At 58.4% G+C, this 21,045-nt stretch overlaps 2 protein-coding genes across 4 annotated transcripts; one reads left to right on the top strand and one right to left on the bottom strand.

Moving 5' to 3' along the window:
* The first annotated feature begins 170 nt into the window (after positions 1–170).
* On the top strand, positions 171–12,104 carry GRIN3B (glutamate ionotropic receptor NMDA type subunit 3B). Of its 3 annotated transcripts, XM_079770959.1 has the most exons (10): positions 171–1,253; positions 2,043–4,221; positions 5,906–6,498; positions 6,964–7,996; positions 10,251–10,396; positions 10,488–10,603; positions 10,725–10,876; positions 11,192–11,356; positions 11,434–11,492; positions 11,708–12,104. In XM_079770959.1, the coding sequence occupies exons 2-10, from the start codon at positions 3,562–3,564 to the stop codon at positions 12,078–12,080; spliced, it is 3,297 nt and encodes a 1,098-aa protein (XP_079627085.1). In that variant the 5' UTR covers positions 171–1,253; positions 2,043–3,561; the 3' UTR covers positions 12,081–12,104. The 3 variants fall into 3 exon arrangements, with proteins under 3 accessions (XP_079627085.1, XP_079627087.1, XP_079627086.1); XM_079770961.1 differs by lacking the exons at positions 11,434–11,492; positions 11,708–12,104 and having other exon boundaries at positions 10,725–10,830; positions 11,192–11,297; XM_079770960.1 differs by lacking the exons at positions 11,434–11,492; positions 11,708–12,104 and having other exon boundaries at positions 10,488–10,830; positions 11,192–11,297.
* Positions 12,105–12,237: 133 nt separating this feature from the next.
* On the bottom strand, positions 12,238–19,736 carry TMEM259 (transmembrane protein 259). Its single transcript, XM_079770962.1, has 11 exons — positions 19,350–19,736; positions 16,284–16,556; positions 15,716–15,815; positions 15,396–15,506; positions 14,503–14,625; positions 14,313–14,413; positions 14,175–14,232; positions 13,964–14,047; positions 13,720–13,852; positions 13,546–13,645; positions 12,238–13,461 (listed from the first exon to the last, which is right to left on the bottom strand). The coding sequence occupies exons 1-11, from the start codon at positions 19,566–19,568 to the stop codon at positions 12,907–12,909; spliced, it is 1,857 nt and encodes a 618-aa protein (XP_079627088.1). The 5' UTR covers positions 19,569–19,736; the 3' UTR covers positions 12,238–12,906.
* Positions 19,737–21,045: the final 1,309 nt, after the last annotated feature.

Raw genomic sequence — 21,045 nt, 5'->3', positions numbered from 1 at the left:
GTCCCAAGTCCCAGGCTGGGCTCCAGGACCCTCGAGGCAGGCTGTCAGGCCCGACTTAAAAATCGTGTTGGGAGGCTGTGGTTCTCAGACTTTTCAGATACTCACCTGTCACCCTGCTGCCTTTGCATGATCTTGAAGGACAGGCCACCTCCTATGGGAGGGGATGGGGAGGCGCAGCCTCGGCTACAGGCCGAGTCACCAAAGGTGGCTGTGATTCAGGGAAAGCGGTGTGGGTTCACACTGGTCACATCCTGATGGCCACCAAGTCTCCTCAACCTTGGTCAAGGCAAGGACTCTGTGGTAGCAGCCAGTTCTGGGCCAAGGTGCCCGGGGCCACTTGACCAGAACATCTTTGTCAAGGGCCTGAGGGAGGCCAGGGGCCTCCACTGCCCTGGGGACACCACCAGTCCCGTCAGCACCTGGAGGCCAGCCCAGAAGTGTGAGCCCCGAGGCTGCCCTCAGAACCTTCCAGAAAGCTACCCCTCAATGACAGTACCGCTTAATGATGCAGAAAACTCAAGTAATTTATCAGGTGCCATCATAACTGCAACTGCAAGCCAGGAGCCAGCACTGAGTTCATGCTTTTAGGCTAATTGGAGTTCCCTGTCCCCGGGGCTCTATGTCCTCATTAAGCGGGCGACTCAGCCATACACTGCAGCGGGATCCACCTCCATGGCTCTTGCCTTACCCCTCCCCTATCCAGGACATAGGGTACCTAGAGCTGTCTTGTTCCTGTCAGGCAAGGGGTCCAACTGCTTGATAGGAACTACATCATGGTCCTCCACACATGTGGAGTGGAGTCTGTAGCAGCTGGTCAGCAAAGCTGGGGGCATGGAACTTGGTCTTAAGAGATTCCAGGAGATGGGGAATTTCAAGATGGGTTCAGGGTCCCCTAGGGTATCTCATCTGCCAGAGCCCAAGACCCTCTGGGCCCTGAACCTGGTGTGGGCACCTCTGCCTGGCCACATGAAACCCCAACCCTCCACTGTGTTGTTGGCTTGGTAGGTGACTTGGGGGCTAGATCTGAGCCTGGTACTGTTGCCCAAGTCTGCGTCAGAGTTGGCAGGTTGCTGCTGTGAGATGGGCTGACAATACCAGCCTCTGTCTGGCAGTCTCCCCTGGATCTGGATTTTTCCCTGGAGTTGGGGTGGGGGGGAGCACTGTTTCCACTGTCCCTCACCTTGCACATATTTCCAGGGCCAGAGCATCCCAAAACCACCCTGAACCTTCAACTGCTGGGGTGCCCTTGGCAGGTAAGGTGTAGGGTCCCCACGCCCTGGGGCTGTGGTACCTGCCCACCCTGCAGCTTCTGACACCCTGGGTGGGGGGACATCAACATGCAAACGGCCTCCATAACTGTCCAGCATAGTCCTGGAAGGTCGCCCATCCTCAGCAGGCCACCATAAGAGGGCTTAGAGTGGGTTGGCCAGCCCACCATGCACCTTGCAAACAACATACATGGGTGGTGGGCACAAAGCTGACCTCTTTCCCCATCCAGCTTGAAATCACTGGCACACATTTTTAAAAAATATATTTTATTGATTTTTTTACAGAGAGGAAGGGAAAGGGACAGAGAATTAGGAACATCGATGAGAGAGAAACATCGATCAGCTGCTTCCTGCACATCCTCTACTGGGGGTGTGCCCGTAACCAAGGTACATGCCCCTGACCGGAATCTGAACCTGAGACCCCTCAGTCCGCAGGCCGACGCTCTATCCACTGAGCCAAACCGCTTAGGGCTGAATGGCACACGTTTCTTAGCACAATTTGACCCAAAATCCTAGACCATCATTGTCAGAGGGGACATGCCGACAGCATCGGAATTCACCGGTGACTACTCTGTGCTGGCAGAATTTTTGTAAAACACAGTGAGATGCCACCTCACACCTTCCAGAACCACTTGTTTTTAGGAAAAAGTGTTCACAAGTAGGTGGAGAAATAACCCTTGTGCACAACCAGTGGGGCAGCCGCTGTGGCAAATAGTCTGGTGGTTCCTCAAAAAACAATACAATCACCATAGGCTCCTGCACTCCCACTTCCAGGTGGATGGACACCCGAGTGAACGGAAAACGGACTCAGAACCTGCACACCCAGGGCCACAGCAGCATGTTCCCAGTGGCCCAAGGAGCAGCCTGTCTCTGGATGGGTGGGTAAACACTATGAGGTCCATCCAGAAGGTGGACTATTTATTATTCAGACTTCAAAAGGAAGGACATTCTGACACCGGCTACAACATGGATGAGCCTTGAGGACATGCTCAGTGACAAACGAGTCACAAAAGGCTGTTTGTTGGCTGCCTGAATCTCTGATGAAGGTAAGAAAGTGTCCCCTACCCAGGATGGGCCCTTATTTCTGAGGCTCATGCAGCCAGAGGGACCGTTACCCAGGGTGGGATGAGGCCCAGTGGGACCTAAGGGCATTAACTGGGAGCCTCACCCAGGATCATGGCCGGTGGGGTGTTCCCTGGCATGACAGTGGCCTCAGGCAGGGAGGGAACCAGAATCCAGGGCCCTTGGGGATGCTCCCTATCCTGGGGTACCTGGCCAGGCGACCGGATGAGATAACCTTGTCACCTGGAATTCAGTTTTCATTTACAGTCATCTCAAATTTCAATCCTTATTGCTGGAGGGCACTTGCATTTTTACTTATCTAAGGGAGTTTTTTTCCTTGCCCTTCTAACACTGGCTCCAAAAGAAAGCGTGTTAGTGTGTGAGAAAATCAGCCAAGTGTAGATTTATTCACTAGAGCTGGAATGTTCTATGCTGGGAGGCTGTTCTGCATCCAGAAGGGTCTGGGAGACACCCCCATTTTCTCAGTCCTCCACCCACACCCATCCTGGATGAGAGCCACATGGAGTGCTGCTGGCCCTGATTCATCCTGCACTTACTGAACGCCTGCTGTGTGCCAGGAGCACAAGGACCCTGGGTCATTTGAGGTGCGGGGGCCCAGAGAACACAAGCCTGGGGATTGGTAGGTGGCAGGGAGCTATAGAAAGTTCTGGAGCAATGGACAGTGATATAACCAAGTGTCTCTGTATGAACAGTTAGTCAAGCAACGTGTTGGCAGTTGTGATGGAGTCAAGGTGGGCAGAGTAAGCTTAAATGGGGCGGGGATGGCTCTGCATCTTTCTGGGTGACAAGAGGGAACATCTTTCAGAGCAGTGGCATTTGGCACTGGGTCTTGAAGAGTGAAGAGGAGTTCTCTGGTTGAAGTTGCCTGCCCACAGCTAGGGAACATGAGATCTATCCTCCAGATTCCCATCAGACACACCTGTCTAATTTCCCCGGGGTGCACACCACGTTAGAGCACACTCAGGTGGATTGGTGTGGATAGGCACCACTTTTTGGAGGTGGGAGGTGCTGCTGTGTGACCAGGGAGGCAAATCCTGACCCTGTCTCCCTGAGTGAACAATGGGCCACCACTCTCCCAGGCTGGAGGGGAATCTTGCAGTGGAACGGGTAAGTATGGGGACAATTTTTGACCAAAATCTCTCCCTGGTGTCAGCCTCAATTTCCTCCTCTGGCACAGAAAGGGGAAGAACAGTGGTTATTTCCAGCACCCATGCCGTGTGGCCATTTGAGCTTTGTGTCCCAGCCTGGGAAGTGGGTCCAACTCCTCCCTAGTGGTTCGCTGGCATTGCGGGGAGCAGGGAGTGGCCAGGGCGGGGGCAGGACTATGGGGCCAGGCGGGGAAGGGTGTGGCCTGGGCCGGCTGGGATCCTGCCTCCTGCGCGTGGCACCAGCCGTTCAGTCCCCGCAGCACCGGTTCCCCACAACGCCGGCCGGTAACTTCGGAATGGGGTTTGTGTGGGCCCTGTGGCTGGGCCTGGCGTTGGCGCTGGGACCCGTGCCCGCCGGGGGCCACCCGCAGCCGTGCGGCGTCCTGGCGCGCCTGGGGGGCTCCGTGCGCCTGGGCGCCCTCCTGCCCCGCGCACCCGCCGCCCGAGCCCGCGCCCGCACCGCCCTGGCCCGGGCCGTCCTGGAGCACCGGCTACCGCACAACCTGAGCTTGGAACTGGTGGCCGCCGAGACCCCCGCCCGCGACCCCGCCTCGCTGGCCCTTGGCCTGTGCCAGACCCTGGCGGCGCCGGGCGTGGTGGCCGTGCTCGCCTTCCCCGAGGCGCGGCCGGAGCTGCTGCAGCTGCACTTCCTGGCGGCCGCCACCGAGACCCCCGTGCTCAGCCTGCTGCGGCGGGAGGCGCGCGCGCCCCTCGGCGCCCCGGTACGCACGACGCCGGGAAGTGGATCAGGGAGGCTCCGGGAGATCCTGAGGTGCGGGGACCCGGGGTCCCTGGGACCCGCGGGAACGGATGGACTTCTGGACCGCAAATGCAGGCGTCCGGGGGATGGTTAGGAGTCCGATGACGGCGCCGCTGGGTTCGCGGGACCTGGGCCCCTGGACCCCAGATGATCCCAGAACATGGGAACCAGAGGCAGGAGTCCAGGGGCTCAGAAACCTAGAGCCCTGGTCCCAGGTTCCGGGACCCTTCGGGACTTCTCTGGACCCGGGGATACAGAACCCTCAGGATGCCCCCTTTGGGGCATGGAACTCGGGTGCAGACCCTTTCCCTGAGCCTTGGTGGTGGAGTCCCGCCACTGCAGCCACCCTCTTGGCCCCAGGACCCGTCCCACTCCTTGAGAGGGGCCCCTTCCAGGGCTCTGAGAAGGGCCTCCCTCTTTGCTCTCTGCGGGTGGGGTGCCCTTCTTGGGTCCTCAGGCCACTCTCACTCCAAAGCCCTCCCTCCCTCCTCCTTTGCACACTCTCCACCTTTTTGGAGTTTATTTTCTAGATACACCCACCCCCACCACAGGCCCAGATCTGGGATGAAATTTTTAAAAATGAGATGAGGAGAGAAGGGTGACAGGCAGGGCTCTGGGGACCATGTTGTGCCCCAGGGAAAGACCCCCCATACACACCTCCTAGGCCCAGCAGAGAGGAACATGGATCTGGTGGGAGCCGCCCTCCCTCCCAAACCACCTAAAAGCCCCTCCAGGACTTCTTTCTACCCTGGGAGGGGAGACCCCGACCCTGGAAGAGGCCCGGAGTTTCACCAACCCCGCTGTCACTGCTGAGGCCCAAATCCAGGCCTGTGGCGCCCTCTGCTGCCGCCTCTAAGAACTGCGCCCCTGCAGTTGGAACTGTCGGGTTTTTGTGGGGACTGACTGAGCAGCTGTGCCCAGCCTGTCCCCCAGCACTGGGTGCCCTGTCCTCAGGCAGGCAACATCCTGCCCACCTTAGGTGTCTGTCAAAGCTCTCCCCTCCTTCACAGGCTGATCAAATCTAGGAGAACTTTCTGGGTGCCATTGGGCACAAGGGACCCCTTAGCCCCTGTTTTGCCTGGCTCAGGGGCAGTGATGTGTAGGAGTCTTAAGAGGAAGCACTCTGGCTTGGCTCCCAGCATGAAGTCATCAGACAGTTTATGATCATGGAGCCTTAATCCTGACTCTTGAGGGGTTCCCAGACAGGAGGGGTGGGTGAGGTCAGGACTGTGGTGAATAAGGGATTTGTGGTTGCGAGAGTCCAGAGGGGAGCCAGAGTTCTGAGGGTGGATGGGAATGTCTAAATAGAGGAGGGGGCAGTGGGGCTGAGTTTTGAAGAATGTGTAGGAGTTGACAGACATAGAGAGAGAAAAGTATTCCAGATTGGGAATGGCACATGCAAAAATCCTCCAAGTGGGATGCTATCAGGGTGGCCAGAGACACAACAGAAGGCCCTAAATGTCAGGCCAGGGAGGCTGGGCTTAGTGCTGATGGCCGTGGGGAACCACAGAAGGGTTTAGAGCAGAGCTAGGCTGGGAGGAGACAGGCATGATTATCAAGATGGCCTCTGTTTATTGAACACCTACTGGTGGGGGTGGGAAGGACATGGTGGTCACCAGCCCTAACTGTGACCACCCCCTTCCCAGAACCCGTTTCACCTACAGCTGGACTGGGCCAGCCCCCTGGAGACGCTGCTTGAGGTGCTGGTGTCCGTGCTGCAGGCCCATGCCTGGGAGGACGTTGGCCTGGTGCTCTGCCGCATGCGGGACGCTGGTGGCCTGGTGGCCCTCTGGACAAGCCGGGCTGGCAGGGCCCCAAAGCTTGTGCTGGACATGAGCCGACCGGACACCGGTGATGCAGGGTTGCAGGCCCGCCTTTCTCTCCTGGGGGCGCCGGAGGGAGGCTCAGCCCTAGTACCTGTGGCCGTGCTCCTTGGCTGTGACCTGGCCCGTGCCCGTCAGGTGCTGGAGGCAGTCCCTCCCGGGCCCCGCTGGTTGCTAGGCACGCCGCTGCCTGCGGAGGCACTGCCCACTGAGGGCCTGCCACCTGGGCTGCTGGCGCTGGGCGAGGTGGCTCGACCCTCACTGGAGGCCACTATCCACGACGCGGTGGAGCTGATAGCACGGGCGCTGGGCAGCGTAGCCCGTGTGCAGCCAGAGCGTATCCTTCTCCCCGCCACCACCAACTGCAATGACCTGAAGCCAGCCAAACTCCAGTCCGCAGGCCACTTCTTGGCACAGTGAGTGGGGACCCTGCTGTGGGAAGGGGGTGCAGCCCCCACATGGAGCTGCCTCTGTCTGGGGCAACATTACTGGGCACTTGCTATATGCCAGGCACTGTGGCCTCATGAGAGGGTGGCTTTGTCCCGGTCTTGGTGGAAACAGGCCTGAGAAAGGAATTCTGGTGAAGGGCATACTTGGCTCTTTGGGAGACGTGGGAGAGGTCAGCGGGCATGTGTGTCTGCCTGATCCCAGAGGAGGTCTAGAGAGTGGACAGCTCCCCAGAGCCAGGGGGCGCTACCTGGGCGTTCAAACTGGATGGTCAGCATTGACTTCATGCCCCTGCTGGTAGAGATCTGGTGTGGGGGGACACAGCTGCATCCACAGTGGTCCCTGGTATGTGCTGAGAGGTGGGGAGCAGGGTCTGAGCTTTGCTGGGGGGACTCCCACTACTTGATGCCTGTTTGCCCCCCACCTTCTGCCAGGTTCCTGAGCAACACATCCTTCCAGGGCCACACAGGGCCAGTGTGGGTGACCAGCTCCTCCCAGGTGCACATGTCCCGGCACTTCCAGGTGTGGAGCCTGCGCCAGGACCCGCTGGGCACCCCAGCCTGGGCCACACTGGGCAGCTGGCGGGATGGGAGGCTGGAGTTGGAGCCAGGGGGTGCTGCTGTGCAGCCCCCATCCCCGCTGGGTGCCCGGGTCCGGCCTAAGCTGCGTGTGGTGACCCTGGTGGAGCACCCGTTTGTGTTTGCCCGAGAACCAGACGAGGATGGGCAGTGCCCAGCAGGACAGCTGTGCCTGGCCCCTGGCACCAACAACTCTGCCACCCTGGACGCGCTGTTTGCTGCCCTGGCCAATGGCTCGGTGCCCCATGCTCTGCGCAAGTGTTGCTATGGCTACTGCATTGACCTGCTGGAGCGCCTGGCAGAGGACACACCCTTTGACTTTGAGCTGTACATTGTGGGCGATGGCAAGTACGGTGCCCTGCGGGATGGCCGCTGGACTGGCCTGGTGGGTGACCTGCTAGCTGGCAGGGCCCACATGGCAGTCACCAGCTTTAGCATCAACTCAGCCCGCTTGAAGGTGGTCGACTTCAGCAGCCCCTTCTTCTCCACCAGCCTGGGCATCATGGTGCGGGCGAGAGACACGGCCTCGCCCCTCGGGGCCTTTATGTGGCCGCTGCACTGGTCTATGTGGCTGGGAGTCTTTGCCGCCCTGCACCTCACCGCGCTCTTCCTCACGCTCTATGAGTGGTGCAGCCCCTATGGCCTCACACCCCGCGGCCGGAACCGCGGCACCGTTTTCTCCTATTCCTCGGCCCTCAACCTCTGCTACGCCATCCTGTTTGGACGCACAGTGTCCAGCAAGACACCCAAGTGCCCCACCGGGCGTCTGCTCATGAACCTGTGGGCCATCTTCTGCCTGCTCGTGCTGTCTAGCTACACGGCCAACCTGGCTGCCGTCATGGTCGGGGACAAGACTTTCGAGGAGCTGTCAGGGATTCACGACCCCAAGGTGGCTGGCTGTGGGGGCTGTGGCCAGAGCTGGGAGGTTGCCCACTCTCACACTACCCATCCTGAGACCCAACTACCTGTGGCCATTTACTCGTGCAAACATTTATTCAGCACCTGTGGTGTGCCAGGCACTGGGGACACAGCTGGGACAAAATAGGTGACAATCCCCATCCCTGGTGGAGACATGGCAAGAATCAAGATAGATAAGCAAAACAGATGGTGTGTGAGTGCCAGGGACAAAAATAAGGCAGAGGAGGAACACAGGAATGTTTGGACATTTTCTCAAATGGAGGTCAGAAATTCCTCTGGGAGGGGGTGACATGAGGGACTTTTATATAGACATCAGAGAGGGCACAGCCCCCATGCAAAGGCCCTGTGGCAGGACCTTGCCTGGTATTGTTGGGGTGTTGGAGAAACATCTAGGAGGAGAGGGAGGGAGAGAGGGAGAGAGGGAGGTGAGGTCAGGGAGGTAACAGCGGGCAGGTTGTGCAGGACCTATGGATGCAGGAGGCCCTGGGCTTCTAAAGTAGTTCCCTCTGAGATGAAACTTCTGGGGGCCCTGGAGGGCTGTGGCAGAGCAGGGGTGTGCCCCAGTCTACATATTTTATTTTTAAAAACACTTATATATTAGAAATACTTTTATTGATTTCAAACAGGGAGAGGGAGATATAGAATCATCAATGATTTATATAATTTCATCATAAATACTTGGAATTTTGACAAGTATTGGACCCATTTTCCCAGTTGTTTTTTCCAGTTTGACTCATTTGCAGATGGTAGAAACCTCCCAGCTCTTGAGTTCCCTCTCATTTGTTTCCTAGTGTTTGTTGAAGAAATTGTTGGGTTTTTGTTGTTCATAGCATCTCCTGCTGTTTGAATCTGGCTGATTGCATCCTCTAAGGCAGTGGTTCTCAACCTTTTTAATGCCGCGACCCTTTAATACAGTTCCTCATGTGGTGGTGACCCCCAGCCATAAAATTATTTTCGTTGCTACTTCATAACTGTAATTTTGCTATTGTTATGAATCGTAATGTAAGTATCTGTGTTTTCCGATGGTCTTAGGCTCTATAGCAGCGATTTGCGACCCACAGGTTGAGAACCGCTAGCAGGGTTGCCTAAGACCATCGGAAAACACAGATATTTACATTACGATTCATAACAGTAGCAAAATTACAGTTATGAAGTAGCAACGAAAATAATTTTATGGCTGGGGGTCACCACCACATGAGGAACTGTATTAAAGGGTCGTGGCATTAGGAAGGTTGAGAACCACTGCTAAGGGGTGTTCAGCTTGTTCTGCTGTTCCCCTCACCATGTCCTTTGTAAATCAGTAATAAAACGTAGGTGCTGTGCTGTCTGATGCACCAGCCACTCACTAGGTGTGGCCACTTTTAAAACCACGTTTTAGAGGTTCAGCCCAGCTGGTGTGGCTTTTGGTGGTGCTAGAGCACCACGGGGAACAGCCACACACTCACTCAGGAGGAGTGTGCACAGAACACGGGCAGTGCCGAGAGCAGGGTGGGAGGCTGCGCTGGTCCAGGAGAGATGGTGGGGCTACTGAGGAGGTAGGCAGCAGGTTGTGTGTGGGTGTGGTTTTTGTTAATCCTCACCTGAGGATATTTTTTTCCATTGCTTTTCAGAGAGAGGGGGAAGGAAGGAGGTGGGGAGAAGGGTAGAGAAATGTCAATGTGAGACACATTGACTGATTGCCTCTTGCATGTGCTCTGACTGGAGGCAGGGAGCAAACCCACAACCCAGGTGTGTGCCCTTGACCAGGAATCAAATCCGTGACCCTTTGATGTGAAGGCTAATGCTCGAACCACCACGGACCAGGGCATGGTTGTGGGTGTTCTTAAGGCAGAGCTGACCCCACAGGATTTGCAGGACAGGTCATGGGATGAAAGGAGGGAGAACAAGGAGTCCTGGAGGAAGTGGTAGGAAGTCCGGAGTTCAGCGCCACGTCTGTGTGATGGACTTTGGGTAGTGTCTGCCCACAGGGGACACTAGGTCATGTCTGGGGATATTTGTGGTTATCACAGTGGGGGTACTCCTGGCGTTGTGAGGATGGGGACAGAGATGCTGCTCTACACTTGCAGTGCCTGGGACAACCCTCCACAGAAAATGACCTGGCCTCATGTCAGCCGGGAGGGGAGACGCTGGTTGAGAGCTTTGGGCCTGGGGAGGCCAGAGCAGTCAGGTGGGAATGCAGGTGAGTGCAGAGAAGGGCCTGGCACTGACCACTCACCTGCCCACAGCTGCACCACCCGTCCCAGGGCTTCCGCTTTGGCACTGTGTGGGAGAGCAGTGCAGAGGCCTACATCAAGAAGAGCTTCCCTGAGATGCACGCGCACATGCGGCAGCACAGCGTCCCCACAACACCCCATGGCGTTGCCATGCTCACGTGAGGCCAGGGCATACAGCAGGATTGGGGGGCGGGGAGGAGGCAGGGAGGCCTACCAGGGCAGGTGTTCACCCCCTCCACATCCCCACAGGAGCGACCCCCCCAAGCTCAATGCTTTCATCATGGACAAGTCACTCCTGGACTATGAGGTCTCCATCGACGCTGACTGCCAACTGCTGACTGTGGGCAAGCCCTTTGCCATTGAGGGTGAGAGGCCTCTGAGACCAGTGACCCTGAAGCAGCAGGGAGCCACTGAGGGCTCAAAGTGGGCACAGCTCCCCTGGGCTGTGTCCAGTCTGGTCCCAACCCAATTCCTGGCCTTCATCAGGTTATGGCATTGGACTCCCTCAGAACTCACCGCTCACCTCCAACCTGTCCGAGTTCATCAGCCGCTACAAGTCCTCTGGCTTCATCGATCTGTTGCATGACAAGTGGTACAAGATGGTACCTTGCGGGAAGCGGGTATTTGCTGTCACAGAGGTGGGACAGGGCCCGGGACACAGGGTGGGGGTAGGGTGTGGGGGCCCTGAGCCTGTGGGTTGAGGTGGCCAATCCCCTGATCATAAGCAAGATGTGTATTTGTCTGCTTTTGTGCAGTCCTGTTCATCCTACAAAATCCCAGCTCCAGTGCCCTCCCCTCCTTGGAACCTTGCTCCAAAATATGGAGCCCTAGCCTCCCAATCCAACTGTACAGCCCCAGGTCTGTCTCTGGCCCAAACTGTGTCCTCCAGGCCAGGGCTCCCCAAGGGTCTGCCATGACCATGAAGGGCTTGTGCCCGTGTCCCACCTCTGCAGACCCTGCAGATGGGCATCTACCACTTCTCCGGTCTCTTCGTGCTGCTTTGCCTGGGCCTGGGTAGTGCCCTGCTCAGCTCTCTTGGGGAGCACATCTTCTACCACCTGGTGCTGCCATGTATCCGGAGGGGTAACAGGCTGCAGTACTGGCTACACACAAGCCAGGTGAGGAGATAGCACAGGGCGGGCAAGCATGGGCAACCTCCCAACCTGACCCAACACAGCCTCTATCTGGCTCACAGAGAATCCACCTCGCCCTCAACACAGAGCCGCTGGACAAGCAGAAAGAACCTGAGCCAAGGTAAGGAAGGGGCTCCCACTCCACCAGCTCCTGCACTCGCCTCAGGCCTGCCATTTTACACCTGCAGGCCCCACTCCCATTCCAGAGCCGAACCACTAAGTCCATGCCTCCCACCCCTCACAGCCTCTTAGGAACCCTGACCCCAGAAAGCAGAGAGCGACCGCCCCTGTTCCTTGGGGGATACTGATCCAGCCCCATCCATCATCTGTTCCCAGGGATCTGGAGAAGCAGCAACAAGACATACCAACTGCCCGCTCAGGCCAGGGCAACTGGACACGGGTGTGCCAGGCCATGGTAAGGGAGCGTCATCTGCACTTCCTTCTGGAGCCAACCTTGGCCACTGCTCCATCAGTAGTGGGCACAGATATGGAGGGGAACCGGTCACCTGAGGGTCCCATCCAGCTCTGCTCCAACGGCCAGCCACCCACCATGCTGCCCACTGGCGCCCCACGCCCAGGGGAGCTGGAGGAACTGGAGCAGCACATTGCAGATGCACGTTCAAGGCTCCACCAGGCGCTGGTGCGGCATGGGGAGCTCCTGGCCCAGCTCCCAGGTGGCAGCTGCGATGGGCCACTGTGCCTGCTCTAGGCCTCCAGGGAAGCACGAGGGAGCCTCCAGTGGTCTCCACCTGCTTCATCACTGGGAGTGGGCCATGCCATACCACACCCAGCCCACTTGGCTTCGCATGAGGGCGGATCCTGCAGGAGCTAATCCCAGCACCTGGTGCATGCAGACACTGGCTAGGTGCTGTCAACAGACAGTTTATTCTATATACAAACACAATTTTGTACACTGCAATTAAATAGAATGGAATGAGCACTCTGCAGTCCTCACCGAGTGACATAGTTGGGCTGCTGGCTCTCTCCAGCAGGAGCAAGGCTGGACCCTAGCGCCTGGTTGCTGTTTTTGACAGTTGGCGCCCACACACTGTGTCCCTGTGCCAATACCCCAGCCCTGGCACGCATATATGGGGGCAGGGGCTGTGGAAAAGGCACTGCGCACAACAGAGCACCAGCTGAGTGCCCAGGACAGTGAGGGGACCCCACCAGTGTTCACCTGGCTCAGAGACTTGCTAGGCTCTCTCCCTAGATAAACCTTGCTCCAGACCTTACACCAACCCCTTCCGGAGCCTTCTATGGAGACCCCACCCCTTTTCCTGCCCTAGCTCATCAGCCTGCCTTGATTTGCTGGCTGAGGGGACCCACCACAAATGTGGCAGGGACAGGCTGTGGGCAAGCCCCACACCCGGGGGAGAGAAGCCCACCCCTGGGCAAACCAGATGGACCCCAACACAAGGCCAAATGGGCAATCCCAGAGACACCGGGGACAGCCTCCCTGATCCCCAAGGACCCCAGCCAGGTCATACCCAGCTGGCCTGGACAGCCAGGGACAGAGGCACTCAGCTGCCCAGGACTTAGGAGCCAATTTCCGAAGGTTCATCTGTTGGGGCTGGGGACTCAGGGATGGGCCCACTCACTCCAGCAGCCAGAGGGCCTGTGTCAGGTGTTGGGGAGTCGCTTGGAGGGACACTGTCCGGGGGGGGTTGAGGGCCCCGAGGAAATCCCCCACCCGGGCTCAGGGGGCTAGCTGCCCTCCGCTCCAGAAGGGAGGCGCTCAAGCCAGACAAGAAAGAGGCGTCTGTGATGATGGCAGCTGTCTCTGCCATCCAGCCCAGATCACTACTGGCCGCGGCAGCCACTGAGGCTGCTGCAGCTACCAGAGAGCTGGGTGCTTCAGCTACAGGCCTGGGGACACCACCAGCCCCCAGTGAGCCAGGGTCCAAGGCGGGAGGCTGGCTGGCAGGGTCAGGTGCAGCGGCCGGGGCGCCCCCATTGTTGTTGAGGTCATCTGGCAGCGCCGTGGGGGTACCAGGGCCCAGCGGTGGTGTCTGTAGCAACATCTCCTGGATGCGGATCTGCTGCAGGATGGCAGGCAGCTCATAGTGGTGGAAGAAGTAGATCATGGAATGCTGGAGGGAGGGTGGGCGTGGGTCAGGCCCAGCACAGAGCCAGACCTCCCACAGGCTGGACCTCGAGTAGGCAGGGCCCCTCACCTGGATGAAGAGCCAGGAGGTGACTAGGGCCAGACTGCTGTACTGCCCGTTGAAGCGGTAGTGGTAGGCATAGAAGGCGAAGTGGTACAGGTAGAAGAACCTGCAGGGGGGCACAGTGAGGTGCCGCCAGTCCATATCCCACCCTGACCCCGCCTGGACCCCCGTGGCACTCACCGCAGCCAGTGCCTCTTGCTGGTGTTGGTGTGGCAGCAAATGGCATCATACTGGTCAGCCAGCCACACGATGAGGATGATGTAGAAGGCGGTGGTGGTGTCATTGAAGAACTCCGACATGATAGCCTCCATCCCTGCAGGAGACCGTAGGTTGCGGTGGGCAAGGTGGGAAGGCCAGGAACAGAGGGGAGGTGGGTGTAGGGGACTGGGTGAGAAGGCAGAATGGTGGGCAGAGAGGTCCTCACCCACGAGGGCCAGGATGACGGTCAGCAGGGGCGCTGCAGGGAAGGCGATGGCCATGTTCATCTCCAGCATCTGCAGCAGGTCCACTGCGGGCAGAGGGTGGCGGGCGGGCAGACCGGGTGAGGCGCCCCTTGGGGGGTGGGGTGGGCAGGGGGCCATGGGGGCCTGAGGCTGACCCCACCTTTCCTCCCGCCACTAGGCTGGGAGACTCACCAATGAAGACAAAGATCTGGTGATGGGAGTAGCGGAGCAGCATGGACACGCTCAGGGTCTGTAAGGGAAGGCGTGTAAGGCCAGGGAAGGGCCACCTGCCCCCACACCCTCTGCCCAGCCCTGTATCAGGACACTCACAAAGATGACCATGATGATGAAGGCAGCCAGATAGGATGCTCGGGCCATCCACATGCTCACAAATCGGTAGTGCTCGCCTGATACCACGTTCCGCAGGAAGCCTATACAGGAAGGCTGTGAGCACCACTGTCTGCCCTCCAGCCCCCAACACTGTACCCCACACCCTCCCCAGCCCTGGTCCCAATCGCACCCTTGTTCTCCTCGTTCTCAGCCAGACCCTTCACACTGGACATGAGGATGTCATCATAGCCCAGGAACTCGGCCAGCAGCAGGCGGCTGAAGCGGTCCCCGAAGCACTGGTCCCGTGTGGGATCTGTGGTGGCACACCAACAGGGGTGCACCTGGTAAGGCCCCCACTGGCCCGTATCCACCCCACCTGGGCAGTGCTGTGATTGTCAGGCCCTGGGGGATGGTCCCCAGACCCCAGTCTTTTTTAAAAAAAATATATTCTTACTAGAGGCCCGGTGCATGAAATTCATGTACTTGGGGGTGGGGGTGGGGGTGGGAGGGGAGTCCCCTCAGCCCAGCCTGCACCCTCTCGCAGTCCTGGAGCCCTTGGGGGATGTCTAACTGCCGGCTTAGGGGAGCAGGCCTAAGCTGGCAGTAGGACATCCTTAGCGCTGCCGCAGAGGCGGAAGAGGCTCCTGCCACCGCTGCTGCACTCATCAGCCGAGAGCCTGGCTTCTGGCTGAGCAGCGCTCCCCCTGTGGGAGCGCACTGACCACCAGAGGGCAGCTCCTGCATTGAGCGTCTGCCCCCTGGTGGTCAGTGTGCGTCATAGCAACTGGTCATTCTGCAGTTCAGTCGATTTGCACATTAGCCTTTTATTATATAGGATTGATTTCAGAGAGGGAGAGCGATGGAAACTTCAATGATGAGAATTACTGATCTGCTGCCTCTGCACGCCCCCCATTGGGGATCAAGCCTAAAACCCAGGCATGTATCCTGATCAGGAATCAAACTGTGACCTCCTGGTTGATTGCGTTGATGCTCTACTACTGAGCCACACTGGCTGGGCCAGACCTCCATCTTTAAGTGCTTCTGGGTCACTCCCTACCATGGCCCTCTCCCAGGGTGACTCACCCAGGGTGACTACCATGACCGGGATGCTGAGCCGCTGTCGCGTGGCCTGTGACAGGCGCAGGAAGCCATACTCCAGCGAGTACTCCACAATGTACTCATCCTGTGGCCACACTGTGGGTGAGAATGGCCTGTCAGCCTACAGAGCCTCAGCCAACCCCACCTCCCTCCTTCAGAGGAGGGGCCAGAGAGGGAGTGTGACCAGAGCCCAGGAGCACCTCTATTGCCTCACATGCTGCTGACAGATAGGGAAATGGAAGCTCGGAGTGGCCATTCTCCATGTCTAAGAGTGTGGCTTCCCCTGACATCTTGGCAACACATACCTTTTGAGGGTGTCTCAGGGAAAGGGAACTCCTGGCTATCATTCAGGGCCTCAGGGCCACCGGGCGGCTTGAACACCTTGGGCTCAATGTCCAACTCAAACTGTGGGTCACCAGGAGACAGGGTGTCAGTGGGCCCTTGTCTGGCACAGAGGCCCCTCTCCTGCCACCTGGAAGGAGATGCACTCTGCCCCTGTCCACTGTAACCCCAGCCTCTGCCAGAATATCCCCCACCTCTGGGGCGGAAGGGCCTCTGACCAGCATCTCACGAAAAGACCCCTCACCCAGCACCAAGATCCTGGCCATGTCCAGGTGAGTGTCTGAGCCCCAAAGTCGGGGATGGGGCCCCACACACCCATCCCTGCAGATAGCTGCGTCATCTGGGATGACCAGGACTGCTTGGGCTCTCAGCCCAAACCCTCCCGGGGCCTCCTCAGCATCCCCAGAATGAGGCCAGTCCCTTTCAGATAACAGTCTGCTTTGCACAGCACCCATATCCCATCCCAAGGCAAGTGCCGGGCCCTGTAAGGTCCAGAGCTTCCCCAACAGCGACGTCCTTCTGCACACTCACCTGGATGGAGTGGTTCCCAAACATCTCCATGGTCAGCTCCTCCTCCTCCTCCTCTAGCTCCAGGCCACCAGGCTCCGCAGCCAGGCTAGGGAAGCTGCTGCGACCACTGTCACAAAACTGCAGGAAGACTGGCGCGCGACTGGAGTTCTGCTGTACTTCTACGCGTAGGACGCCCTCTCGTGGCCACTTGTCGCGCACATGCTCCAGGCAGTTGATGGGAGATCGGGAGAAGACGATGTGGATATAGGCCAGGACGAAGAGCACGAACAGGGCCTGGGGGCAGGGGGCCCCACCGGAAAGTGAGGCCTGAGCTTTGTTGGGGAAGGAAGGGAACCCCAGAGCTCTGAGGTTCCCTAAGCTCCAAACCCACCCTGTCCTCTCCTAGCAGCATGGGTCTTGGGGGTGTCACTGGTCCAAGGTCCTGACCACCCTGCTCTATGTGAGCCAGGATGAGGCACTCTTATGTGCATGTGGAACGCCCACTCTCAGAGAGACTATCAACTAATTGCTCCCTGGGAGGCCCAGCCCAGGTGCCACCACCCCTGGGCCACCTGCTGGGCTCCCACTGTCCCCAAGAGGCCTGCCTAGCTGCCTCACTCTGCCTTGTCCTCAGAGTGCCCCTGACCTCACCAGCTAAAAACAGCCTTCCTTGCCCGCTAAGCACTCTGCACCCCTTCCATGATGACAGGGCCAGCTTGCTCTGCCTCTCTGAGGCAGTTTCTCCATTAGTAAAATGGGGATGGCAGGGGTCTCATCTGGGTGGTCCTATCCTCAGGGGGTGGCGCTAGGGGATGCTGCAGCTCAGCACTCCAGTGATCAGGACAGCCCCCACAAAGAGCAAGTAGCCTGATATCAGAAGTGCTGAGGGGGGCAGTCCCTGCCCTAAGTCACCAACAGCAACTTCTGCCTGACTCAAAGGAAGTGCATCAAAAGGACCCTCCCATTTGGATCTATTCAGGAACACCCTCCTCCCCAAGAACTCACCTCACTGTCTGACAATCTTGTTTCTCACGGGGCCCCAGTTGGATGAGTGTTACCTTCCCAGCCTAGAGGCCATGTCCAAGGCATCACCCCCATGCATCCCACCCACTGCCCTACCCTTGGGGAAAGGGCCCAGCTGGTCCAATGTGGTGCCAGCCTTCCCAGGAAAAAATGAATGTCAGGGAACTGGTGACCCCAGGGGCTATTCAGTCAGAGACTGGGGTGATCCCTCGGCGGGGCCAGCACACAAGCTCCTACCAAATTACTACTCTCCAGGACCAGCTCACTGTGTGGTCCAGAACCACAGACTGGAAAAGCCTGGGCCACAGAGACCAGAGCAAAAGTCCTTCTCTGGCCTCTGACAGGGACACTGATACTCAGGTGGTTGGTGAGTTGCCCATGGCTACACAACCACCAGAACCCCATCCCATGGGGCCATGAGCCCCCCAAAGGGTAGTACCAATGCCAGTTGTAGACCACCTGGCCTCCCCTCTGGAGTCTGCTCTGCAAACTGGGCAAAGGCCAGGTCATTAAGGCACCAACTCCTGGCCTGGCAACAGTGGCTGTGACCTGAGGATGGGGAGCGGCCCCACCTCTGAGCACACTGCTGCATGCCTGGATCCAGCCAGCCCAGTCTCCCCAGTTGCGTAAGCTCCAAGATCTCTCTTGGGCCAATGTAAACTGTTTCCTTCACTTGCAGACAAAAGTGCCACAGAAGGATGGAGATTAGAGCATCACTAAGATCTCAGTAGACAGACATTGTAGCACCTGGTTGTTCAGAACAGCTGAGGCCTCCAAGAGGTGAGGATGGGGCTGGGTGAGGCAAGTGTGGGAGGCCTCCTACAAGCCAGCTTGCACCCCAGCCTTTCTTTCCAACATGGTGTCTGGGGACCACTAAGCTGGTGATGGGAGCTGTTAAGTGCAGGGGGCGGGGCCTGGGACCCATAGCTGTGGCAGGAAGCACTCAGTTAACCTGGAAGCCTCCATGTTCAGCTCCCAGCCCCGCTCTCCAGGCCCTGGGCCCGGCCAGCAACCCAAGTTCCTCCACATCTAGCATTAGAACCCAAAGGTGGTTGGCAATGTCCGCACCCCAGCCCCTCCCTGGCAGTACTATGATGGGAAACTAAATGCCTGTTTCTCCCTTTTCTCAGCTGGGTCAAGCAACAACTGGAACCACTCCTCCACTAAGGAACCCAGAACCCTGGTGCCCAGTGAGCTCTGGGCCCACACCTGAGCGAGCCAGCCCACTTCTTGGAGGAACCCAGATCCATGGCGGTCCTTCCTGAGCTGCACACATGGTTGAAACCTCTATGCCACCTGAGGGAGGATGGGAGGGAGGTTTGTGTACAGCCTCTTGTTATGACAAGAGTAGTAGCAATGGCTGTGACTTTGTCACTAACCCTGGCGAGGTGACCTCAGCTAGGTCACATTCCTCTGTAAGGTAAGAGGAGGAAGAGTTGGGGTATGGGACTGGTGGAAGGTCCCAAGGAGGGGAAGAGCCCCAAGAAAAGGGGATGCAGAAGGAAGAGATGGAAGGGGGGAGCACATTTCTAGTGCAGGTGGGTGGTCCTGGGGTGTGTCCTAAGGGGAGCAGGGTGTGTCTGGAATCTCTTTCCCAGTTTGAGGATTGGGGACGTGGGCTAGGTCAGGCAAGAGAGGGCAGGATGGGGGGGGGGGGGCGGTGAGGGGTGTCTTCCCAAGGCTGAGGATCCCACGTGGCATAGTAGGGCTGGCAGGGGGTCCTAGGCAGGCCAGAACAAGGCTCCAGGCCTCCGGGAATTGGGCCACCGGAGGAAGGGTGAGGCCGAGCATGGGTGCTGCCTGGAGAGGACTGGGAGTTCCTGGAGTCGGGGTCAGGTACCACCCACAGGGTGAGACTTGGGTCTTCCGAGGGTGAAGTGTCAGAAAAGGGGGTCAGGAGCTAGGGCGGCAGACAAAAGGGGAGGGTACCCAACGGATCGGACCCGGTCTAGACCTCCAAGTGAAAGGGGTTGGCTGTCCTGGGCGGGATCGGGGTCAGAGGTTGCAAGTCTGGGGGGTGGATCCGGCCGTTGGTCAAGAGTCGGGGGTCGGGGCCACGGTCACCTTGAGCAACACGAAGAACTCGAAGAGACGGCGGAAGGCGGGCGGGAAGAGCCGCGAGTAGGTGACTGCCATCTTGAAGAAGAGCGCGTGGAAGAGCCGGTCGCGCACGTTGATGAGCGGGTTGGGGTTTAGGTTGGGGGTGCGGGGCCCGCGCGCGGGGGCAGGGCCGCCGCCGTTGGGCCCGGGCCCCGGGGCTCCGGGCGCCGCGTGCTCCGACATGCCGCCCAGTGTCGCGCCCTAACGGCCCGCGGGTCCCCGAGGGCGCCTCCCGGCCGCCATCGGTCGTCCTCTCCGCCGCCGCGCTCCTCACGGCCCCAGGGCCGCCGCCGTCGCCATCTTCCGCCTCCACGGCCCTGCTGACGCCAGCGAGTCGCAACGCCGGAAAGAGCGGCCCTTCCACGCCCGCAGGGAACGTAGGGACGCAGGCGGTGGGCCCGCGGCGGCCCCGCCCTCTCACCCGGCCGCGCCGGGGGCGGGGCTGCGTCTGCCCGGTCTTTTACATGCTGCCCCACAATACCCCGCGGCTTCTAGGACATGCTTGGACGGTAAAACTAGTCAATATCTGAGGGTTTTACGTGATCAAAGACACCTTAAATAAGCACAACGGTAGGAAATGTTTGTTGATGAGGCGCTGTAGGAAGGCAGGTCAGATGTAAGTGTAAACTATATCGCTCTAACTGTAAAGTAATTTCATTGGTCGCCTTTAAATGCTACCTGAAGGCCGGTAGCACCGGTGCTTTATGTGCAAATTGCCGCAGGTTCCGCTGCCTTGTTACCCCTTGTCTCTCTCGTGGGCCTGTTTTCCCTGGGAGGGCCTCCTTGACACAATACGGTTGTCGTGGGCCTCCGCCTCCCTCCCTCATTGCAATTTGGCGTTAGTTAGGGTTCCCTTTTTCGCTCGGAACCAGCAAATCAGCGCCTGCTGGCAACGGGCCTTTACTTACTGAGCAAGACGCTAGCGTGAGAGGCGCAACGGGCCTTTACTTACTGAGCAAGACGCTAGCGTGAGGGAAGAGTGGTTTGGCTTTTGACACCTGCCTATATTTTATTTTTTTTGCCACCCCTTCCCCAACTGTCTGTGTTCTATATGTTAGCTCACATGCCCAAGTAATTGGGTAATAGAACCCAACATTCATTGAACGCCTACTGTATGCCAGGCGCTTCCACTCCTACCCCTCCCCCCCCACCCACACACACGCCCCCCCCCCCCCCCCCCCCACACACACACTCTAAGATTCTAGACAGAGGTTTGCTGCATGGAAGCATAGAAGGCAGGAGTAGGAGAAAGGTGGCATGGGGTCAGGACCCTAAGCAGCGGCCCTGAAGAAGGACAATGGACACCTGGTCTGGGGCAAACAGGTTTAGGGAAATGAGCAACACAATGACCAGGGCCCGTGCCAGTGGTGGACACAGGCAGGGTCCCTGCTCTCACAGAACTTGGGGACCAGCATGGAGACAGGCAAACAGACAAGGGGTGTCTGGTCTGGTTCCTGATGTTGAGTGCACAGCGTGAGGGGTGCAGATGGGGCCTCTGAGAAAGGTCAGGACATGAGAGGTTGTGGGGTGGCTGTTCTGAATTGAATCGTGTGGTAAGGGAGGGAGGTGACTTCAGCTGTCACCCAGAGGTTGAGGAAAACCTTCTAGACCTATCTGTTGGGTTTCATAATCCTGGAAGCCAAACAGCCTGAGTGGGCAG

This window comes from Cnephaeus nilssonii, assembly GCF_951640355.1.
Source record: "Cnephaeus nilssonii genome assembly, chromosome: 5".
NCBI lineage: Eukaryota > Metazoa > Chordata > Mammalia > Chiroptera > Vespertilionidae > Cnephaeus > Cnephaeus nilssonii.
Note: the sequence above shows the minus strand (reverse complement) of the source record. Positions and strands in the feature narration are given on the sequence as shown.